Consider the following 9,924-nt stretch of genomic DNA (forward strand, 5'->3'; position numbering starts at 1 on the left):
GCCTTTAATTATGAAATTATTTGGTCCATAATGATTGGCAATTAGCATTTTGGCCGTGATTAATGCTGAGCACTAACCTGACTGATCATAATTTTACAAAATATTATTAAGCTGTCGTTAAAGTCACTCAATGCTAATGCAAATATAATGTTATTGTTGTGCCTAAGTTGGTAGCACTCACTTTTCTATGTCAGAAGGTTGTGGGTTCAGGTTCTACTCCAGGACTTGAGCACAATTTAAGGCTGACACTCCAGTGCATACTGAGGGAGTGCTACGTTGTTGGACGTGCTGTCGTTTGAATGAGATATTAAAGCAGGGCCCTGTCTGCTCTTTCAGGTGGATGTAAAAGATCCTATGGTACTACTTTGAAGAAGAGCAGGGCAGTTCTCTCCAGTGTCCTGGCCAATATTTATCCCTCAACCAACATGGCAAAAACAATCTGGCCATTATCACATTGCTGTTTGTAGGAACTTGCTGTATTCAAAATGACTGCTGCATTTTTTTTTTAACAACAGAAGCTCTTCACTGGCTGTAATATGTTTTGGGATTTCCTGAGGTCCTGAAAAGCACTATATTAATGCAAGTTTTTATTATTCTCCAGAATGCAAGGAGGCGTAAGAAAACTAACCCCTCCCATTGCCCCCACCCACCGCAAGAGAGAAAATGCAAGAAAAAATGAAGCTCAAGATAAATGGAGTTATACTGCTGTAAGAAGTTGTGTTAATTTGGAGATGATACTGAGCACAGCCTGGGAAAAGTGAGCAGTGTTTTTGTGTCATCCACCTTTCCGGTCTCCTGGACAAACATCTGGCTGATTTTCTGAGCTGGTTGAACAGGTCTGAATTTCTAAACGTTTAAGACTCTTGCGAAGATTTTTTCTTTGACTAGGGTCTAAAATCTGCTGTGGAATGCAAACTGTCATCTCAACAGATTGTGGAAATACAGCTGGATTCAATGTGAACTGCCAGACCATGAAAGGCCGGTAGACATTTGAATATGAATGGTGAGGTTCAAACTTTAAGAAGAATCTGAAAAGATACTTTGCTCTCTGTCACTCAGTGACTTTGGGACAATGATTGATCCCAATCAGATTGGAGACAGAAACAGATCACTTTCACATCACCCAATCCCCGGCCAATAGTTTTAGTAAATAAATGTAAAATGTATAGCGAGAGAATCACATAAACACGCAGGTGTAGGATATGTAAAAAGGCAAATGGAAAATGATGCAAGGACTGAGAGAGCAGGAGAGATTTGAGTTTTATAGATGTATGCATGTCGAGATGATTATAATGAGGTTTGGCTATGAATGTAATTGTATATACATTTATCTCTTGACTTCAGCAGCAGTGTTATAAAGTGAATGAAGTTAACACTGCTGCATCTTGAGGCTTTGAGACCTATCTAAAGAAGATTTTACATAGATTCAGTAATTCATCTGCAGAATAAACCAACTTTGCAAAAAAATGTCAATTGCATTGCATTCCCACAGTAACTACTGCAAAATACTATTGATTCACCAGGGGCCAGAAAAGCTGCAGATGCGAGCTAATTAATTACATGATCTGTGTCTCATGTGGGTGGTGGGCTAAGAACTGAACTGTTTGTGTGTATGATGAATTGAATCAAACAAATTAAGTAGAGATTTACTGCTCTGGGAAGAATCACTGAGTAATAAAATAAACACACAAAGATATGATTTATTATTTCTGAAAATAGGTAGTTTGCGTTCTCTGAAAGTTGACATACATACATGTAAATGCACATGCATGATCCACCCACAGCTGCAAATGCAAACATACACATGTGCACACAAAGATATGTACAGGAAATAACATACATATTTTGTGTTTTCCTCAGCTGTTTGTGCTCTGTGGTAAACAGATTCTAACCATTTACATCATTTTAAAGGAGCTGGACCTTCATTAAAATGTTTATTTGGGTAACATCTCCCTGGGTTTGAGGAGAAAGAGCCAGCATATTCAGATCTCATTTTTGTCATGATGTGACACGCAAATGGCTCAACTGCGTGGTTCCATGACTGATATGGTGGCAATTATGCCTTTTCAAAACAGATTAAAGATGCTTTTATTCTTGAGAAAACATAAACCTTTTAATATTGTGAAAATGAAGAATCACGGGACTGTCGACATCAGTGTGCATTGGGCAGAGGAGCAGAGCCAGTTATATCTTGTAATTCCATAGCTCCTGACTGATTTCATGTGAGTGTATTTACCCTATTCATGATCTGTTATTTAAGCATCAGGATTAAACAGGTTTTGTTCATGATCTGACTGGTTAAGCTACTTAAAGTAGGACAAGCTTTAAATTAGTGGCATTGACTACAAATAGCAATAGGGATGGTCACAAGATGAGACTTGTACTTATGTTTTTTTTTAACTTTCTCTGTTTAGTGTGGGTGGTAAGAAAGACCGACTTTTAAATTATTATTAAGATGGGGGTTGACATGAAAAAAAGTAAAATATTATCCCCCCCCCCCCCCCCCAAACACACCAACATAATTAAACTGTGAACACCAGCCTGACTCAAGAAGATTTATTGACAATTAGTTTGTGTGATTCTGGGGATTCAGCTTAGATGGCGCTGAGATCCCAGACTTCTGCCGTTGAGTGAACACACGTGCATGCTTCCCTTCAAACCCACGCTGACACCAAATCCTCACTATGATTTTATTACTGCTTTAAAACGCATGGGTTTTGTCCCCCCAAAAAAACTTTAAAAAAATCTAAGTATAGTTTGCCCTATTTGCAGCGACTCTCTCAGGAGATTCTATCCCATCAGCAGTGCATAAACTAGAAGCCGGGATGGCTTCTCTCCCTCAGTACCAAGCGGCTCTGAGTCACCAGCTCATTTAGCGACCAGCTCTCCAACTATGCTGTGACTTCTGCGAAATCTTCCACTTGTGGATCAAAGATCTTTGCGCTTCGCCTGACCCCCCTCTTCCCTCCTCCAAAATAAAGATGATTTGCTGGGGATTTGCCACTTGCAATCCTTCCTTAAAAAAAACAGCCCAGGCACCAGAATTAGATTAAAAAAAATAATTCCAGCTGGCATATTCAACGCACCAGGCCAATGATAAAATAAAATGGGTTCTATTCTGAGTTGGTCCATTATTTGCAAATCTTACTGTAGCTATTAATGGAAATAGAACATTGGATCTCCAAAATGCTTACCACCATGATTTATAAATGGCACAATTGTAAAATAATCTTCATTATTCGGTTTTTAAAAATTCTTACCATTAAAAGTCTCTCACAAGTCGAGGTGCAAAATATTCGATCACTGTTGCAACGGGGTAAAATGATATTTCACAGGAGCATAATCAGAGAGGAAATAAAGGGAATTGGGACAGGCCATTGAGTTTAAAAATAAGATGAAAGCTGACCTCGGCGAAGGACAGCAAACACCACATGATCCTTTTATCACAAGGGTTTTTTTATTGTCCCAAGATCATAATTCATCCGTGCCGTCAACTGTGTTGGTAAAAGACATTATTTTTAAAGTACCAAATACAGATAAATAGAGTACGTAGATGAATTAAAGGTGAGGACCAGCCTTACCCAGTTCAATTCAATAATCGGCTAAACATATCAAACTTAGGAGGGTAGAACCAAAGTGTCGCTACAAAAGGTCAGGGGCCAGTTTACAGCCTTCCTTTTGCACAATAGCATATCTTTCTATAACCTTTGCCCTGCCCACTGCGTCTCCCAATGATTGGAAGCTCAAAGGCGATTTTTACAAACAGTCCATGAAAACAACAGTCAAGTGGAGCAGAATTTCACTCCCCCCCCAGCAACATCTTACAACAGCAGCAGTTAAACAAAGTGGGAAAGCGCCGTGAATGCCGGTTTGGATGCCGAATCCATTTTGAAGTACAATACTGGATAGATTATACAATTGAAATGTCCTGTGTTTGAGCAGCCTTCACATTAAAGTGACCAGACATCCCTTCTTCCTCCCGTCGTCCTGGTCTGTGGCAACAAAGTCTTATCCAGCCTTTCCCAATGGGAAACCAAATAGAAATACAAACAAGAAGCCGGGTGTATATTTCCCTGGCGTAGAGTGCTCAGCACTATAGCAGTCAGTGCTCAGCTATTGGTGCAGTAAAGCTGGTTCCATACCGGCTATCTCCATTCTTGACACACTTTTGCGATAGTAAAGTCAGGCCGTAACAATCTGTCTGATGGTTGTTTTATCATTTAGCTTAAATAAATATATATATATATATTTCTATATATAGATAGATCTGCACATTTTCTACAGTACCTCTGCAGCTCTAAAACAGTCACTGTCACTGCAACATTCGACCACCTTGCATCAAGTCACCGCTTCTTCTTCTGCCTCAGGGCTTTCCTCCTTTTGACGATCATCTCGTACAGTTTGTCCATGCCCTCGGGCAGCCCTTCGCCAATGATGGCACAAGCTGGCTGCACATGCCAGGTGGTGGACGGGCAGAGTTCGTGCAGTGCCAGCTGCTTCTCGATGTCGGCCACCGGTAGGGACTTGGGCAGGTCCTGCTTGTTGGCGATGACCAGCAGAGGGGTGCCCTGGTTCTCCGAGATCCTGGTGATCTTGTGCAGCTCGGTCTTGGCTTCCTCCAGCCGGTCCACATCCACCGAGTCCACCACGTAGATGATGCCATCGGTGCAGCGGCTGTAGGACTTCCAGAGGGGTCTCAGCTTCTCCTGGCCCCCCACATCCCAGAAGTGGCAGCTGATCCCTTTGGCTGTGCCATTGCTCAGTCTGATCTTCTCGGTGTTGAAGCCGATGGTGGGCACCGTGTTCACAAACTCGTTGAATTTGAGCCGGTACAGGACGGTGGTTTTCCCCGCCGAGTCCAGCCCCAACATGACAATGTGAAGCGACTGAAACGCCGAGACATTGGAGAAACTGTTGCCCATTTTTCCTCCTGACACACACACACACACACACAGAGTGGGGATTGAACACAAACACGCGGCACAATCTGAAGACTGTAATCCGTCCGCTGTGCCTGCAAATCTCAGGCAGCGCCGTCACTGAGAAGCCTTCAATGCAATTGCATCTGGAATCTGGGAGATTTCAGCTCTCATCTCGACCCCCCCAATAAAACAGCGAAGCCTGATCAGTGAAGTTGTCCTGGCAATTTTCTTGTGTCTGTTTTGGTATGAATAGTTGCAGGGAGCTGGAGGATGCAAGATTCCCCGTCTCGCTGAGGTTGGCTGCAGCTGTAAAATGCAGAGATCTCTCTGACGGACAGCAATTCTCTCCCTCTCCCTCTCATATACAGACAGTAATGACAAAACGGCAGTAACATCCCCCTCCAGGTCACTTTGCAACTTCCGCCTACACAAGTTCCTAGTTTGACATTAGCACCACCCCGTCATTTAAATACAGGATTCCCGGGATTGCATGAACCTGCCATCAGCTGGCGCCGTCTGCACTCCTATTGCCCAACTCCCCATTCCAGTCAGGACCAACCTCCCTATTCACCTGAAAACTAACCTTTCCTGCTCTTCAACCACCCAAACACACATTGCAACATTCTCCACTCAGCAACCCTCTGGCATGAAAACGAAGAGCTTTTTGTTTCGATGTGTTTTTTTAAAATAAATATTTGACATCTTCTGGTTTCTTGTTCAACTCTTAGAGAGGTTATTGCACTGCAATCAATGCCACTATAGGGTTGCCACTGGGGGAGAGCTGTGTTGTAAGAGGTACACTGTCTTTGCAGTCATCAGATTAAACCTGGATGTTTTACTGGGACTTTAAATATTCCATGGCATTATTTGATAAGTGGAACATTTTCCTTGTCCTAGGTCAACTTTCCTCACTCCCAACGTCACTAAGCAAATTAACTGGTTATTCACCTCATGGCTATTTGTCAGATCTTGCTGCACACAGAATAGTTACCACATTTACCTACATGAAAGTTGCTGAACTTCAAAGTAATTCTCTGTATGTAAATACTTTAAAACATTTCTCAGAGAAGCAAAGTAAATGGAATGTCTCTATATAGTTTTTTGCCTGCGTCACTGTGTTGCAGAGATGTCACTGTGGCAGGAGTGAAATGATTTTTCAAAGTCACATCCTTATTTTCCAATCTGTTTCTGCCCTCCACCACCACCCCACCCCCCCACCCCCCTCCCCCTGCCACTTCTCCAAGCATCATGTCGCCTCATTCTCCATTTTCTCTTCTCTGCTGTTGGACCATTTCTTCAGCCACTATACATCTGACCATCTCCCGACCATCTCTAAAACCAATTTGTAGTACCATACCCCATCTTTCTTCCAAAAGTATTTTTTTTGATGATGCCTTTCCCCCTCTTGTCCTCTTTTTACCATCATAGAATGATACAACACAGAAGGAGGCCATTCGGCCAATCACAACTGTGCCCACTCTTTGAAAGACCTATCCAATCAGTCCCACTCCCCTGCTCTTTCCCCAATGCCCTGCAAAAGTTTTCAATTCAGTGACCAACTTTTCCTGTGCTACAAAGCACCCTGAGGAGCACCATAGAAGTGGAATAAAAACATAAAAGGCTGGAAAGACTCAGCAGGATCTGTGGTGAGAGAAACAAAGTTAACATTTCAGGTCTGTGACCTTTCAGTTTGGATGAAAGATGACATCAGCAACAGGGCAGCATTCCATCTGTACTGCACCAGGCTGTCAGCCTAGATTTTTGTGCTCAACTCTCTGAGTGGAAATTGAACCCACAACATTCTACTTCAGAGGTGCTAGTGCTATCAGCTGAGCCACAGCTGACACAAGCCAATGCAGTAAATGGCAAGTGGCTGTTCCTGCCAAGCTCTTCTCCTTCCCTGGTGATAATCAGAGTAGCATTTTACCAACCAGCGTGTTGGGATCTTGGGATGTTTTGCTATGTTAAATGCACTATATAATGGCAAGGCATTGCTCCCACTCCTCCATCACCACCCCTAGGCTAACCTATTTTTGAAATCACAGCGGAACACACAGTGATGCTGAAACAAATTCTGAAAAATGCAGTCATAGCTCTCCAATATCAGAAGCGGCTTTATTACTGTGATAGTAAATATAAAATCAGAACTGTTTTAACAGGTGATTTACTATGATGTGTGTTATGACCAGGTGAGAAAGGAGTCTTTTGCTGTCTTCACCTGGTCTTTTTGTAACAGGGTTTAATTTTAAACACACTGTGTTTTGAGCTCCACTTTGTGAATCCTTGTTCACAGCTTTCCAATTATAAGGCAAAAAAAATGAGCATAAACAGGCTTTCTTCAGTTTAAAGAAGAAAAATTAAATTTGTTAAACCTTAAACCTAAACTCTAATATGGTTTACGCCTATGGATATACGACACGCCCACGCTAGCACGCACATGTGATACACACATGCAAATAAGGACAGAAAAGAGAAGAGGAAAATATAGTAGAGAGGGGCTTGAGGCAATATCAGAAGAGTTTCTTGTTTACTGTGCTTCGAGCTCATTGTAGTCCTTTTGTAAGTAGCCTTGCTTTTTGTTGGGGCCCAGTATTCTTCTTAAACCTTGTTCATGTAGGAGACATTTCCCCCTTTGAGGTTCACATGTTTTCACAAGATTCAGTTGTGTGGGAATGAGATGGAGGCAGGCAGGACTGGAGAGGAGGTTCTGTTCCAACCAGGAACACATGGCTTTCTGAGTTCCAATCCTCCGTTGGAAGTTCAAATTCAAAACCTCCAACAATCAGTCAGTCATGTGACTAAAATTGATCTGAGCACTTCTTCTGTGTATTGGGGAAGCAACGACTGGGTCTCCTTTGTTCCAACACTGTCTGTTACTATGCAAATGTCTTTCCAGTCAGGGGCTTGCAATTTTAAGTTTTAATGTTCATGTGGCGAAATAACGTGTGGCTCAGTCTTGGCAGGTGGGGGTTTGCCTGGCATGTGTTATTGAGTCCTTTTATCAAGCTTGCTGGCCAATTGACCAGTTGTCTCATTGGCAACCCAGTGGAGTAGGTGCAGCCCCAATAAACTATTTTGTGGGCAGATCCTGAAAGGTTGGTCTTGAGCAGGACAATATTGCCATGAGGCAAGCTTTCCCATCAATTCCGTTGGAATAACAACAGGTTACAACCTGTGCAAACAGCTTAAGATTTGACGTCTTGTGAGTTGATGTTGCCATTTCCTGGGAGCACAGACAGATCTTTGCTTAACTCTAGAATTTGTGCATCAACAGTTGCTATAAAGTTGTGAACCCCTCAGTTATATTCTAATATATATCTCACTCCTGGGAATTCCTTCTTCTGTGTGTTGTGACATATTGACTATTACTCTCCACATCTAAACCATTGGCTCTTTTCCAATAGAATCCAGACTTAACTCACTCGGATGCTAATTATTCTGTGCAAAACACATACACAAACATAACTTGCTTTGTTACATGTCGTGATAAGAAACCCAATATGACTCCACTTCAAATTACATCATTCAGCCAAAGCTGCGTGTTCTGCCTATCTGACACCTGCCACAAATAAAGAAAATCAAACAGTAAACTGAATAAATCAAGGCCCATAATCCACTTGAATTAATTGTGCAGAATTACATAGACTGGTTGTTGGTTTTGGGTTGAGTTTGAGATGCTTGTAATGCAGAGACATAATGTATTTTGGGAGGAAGAATATAGAGAGGCAATATCATTTGAATAGTGTTATTTTAAAGGGGGTGCAGGAATAGAGAGCAATGGGGGTTCACATACACAAATCTTTGAAGGTGGCAGGGCAAGTTGATAAGGCTGTTAAAAAAGCATCTTGGAGCCTGGGTTTTATAAATAGAGACAAAGAGTACAAAAGCAAGGAAACTATGTGAAACCATTATCCATCATGGTTAGGCCTCAGCTGCAGCAGTGTCTACAATTCTGGATACCACACTTTCGGAACAATATCAAGACTTTGGAAAAGGTACAGAGGGGAATTACTACAATGCTATCAGGGATGAGGGACTTCAGTTATGTGGAGAGGGCTATTTCACCCATTATTTAAACAAGCAACACATCCAGCCCAAAACGAAATGGTGTGGAACCTTCCTTGCAACATTGACTTAGGACTAAATCAAAGAAATGTGATAAATGCATGATAGATTATTGTGTGGTTGTGCACTTATCTTTCAACTGAAATTTTAGGAACTGTCCACAGAAGTGCAAGTTGTTGTGCCACATCTAGAAAAAATATAAATTTATATTATAAGAAAACTACAGTCTGATAAAATGTTTCACAATTCTAAATCCTCATCCACCCATGGACCAGCAGAGTACTTAAACTGGGGGAAAAATCATACTTTTTTCAATTCTTTCACAGGATGTGGGCAGCACTGGCAAGGTCAGCATTTGTTACCCATCCCTAATTGCCCTAGACAACTGAGTGGCTTGCTAAGCCATTTCAGAGGGCAGCAAGTATCAACTGCACTGCTGTGGGTTTGGAGTCACATGTAGGCCAGACCAGGCAAGGATAGGAGATTTCCTTGCCTAAAGGACATTAGTGAACCAGATGGGTTTTTAGGACAACCAATGATAGTTTCACGGCACCATTACTGAGGATAGTTTGCAATTGCAGATTTTTAAAAAAAAACTTCAATTATTGAACTTTTGGAACTTGAACTCATGTCATTAGTCTAGGTTGCTGGTTTACTAGTCTCGTGACATTACCACTGCGCCATTATTGCCCCTTTTTAAATTTGGGAAACTTCTCCTGTTCCCCTCTCTTCCCTCAATGTACAAGGTTTTGTTGCTCAATGGAGCTCTACTAGGACACTGTCTCCATGAAAAGATGCCTAAAAGATTGACTGTTAGGGAAGGAAGGAGAAGCTGAAGAGTCCTGGGTCATGTTCATTGCGGTGACATCTGTGCAAATGATGCAGTTAATGCATCTCAATGAGATTTCTCTCCTGCTGTTTATTGGTTATCAAGTTG

The 9,924-nt window shown here is 41.9% G+C and overlaps 1 protein-coding gene across 1 annotated transcript; it reads right to left on the reverse strand.

Annotated features, from left to right (window-relative positions):
- Positions 1–3,438: 3,438 nt before the first annotated feature.
- On the reverse strand, positions 3,439–5,567 carry arl4cb (ADP-ribosylation factor-like 4Cb). Its single transcript, XM_068035882.1, has one exon. The coding sequence runs from the start codon at positions 4,920–4,922 to the stop codon at positions 4,344–4,346; it is 579 nt and encodes a 192-aa protein (XP_067891983.1). The 5' UTR covers positions 4,923–5,567; the 3' UTR covers positions 3,439–4,343.
- Between the last annotated feature and the right edge of the window lie 4,357 nt (positions 5,568–9,924).

The sequence above is a fragment of the Heterodontus francisci genome, chromosome 7, assembly GCF_036365525.1.
Source record: "Heterodontus francisci isolate sHetFra1 chromosome 7, sHetFra1.hap1, whole genome shotgun sequence".
In the NCBI taxonomy this organism is placed as follows: Eukaryota; Metazoa; Chordata; class Chondrichthyes; order Heterodontiformes; family Heterodontidae; genus Heterodontus; species Heterodontus francisci.

Coding starts and splice junctions, on each gene's coding strand:
- arl4cb (XM_068035882.1), bottom strand. CDS start 4,922: ATGGGCAACAGTTTCTCCAATGTCTCGGCGTTTCAGTCGCTTCACATT.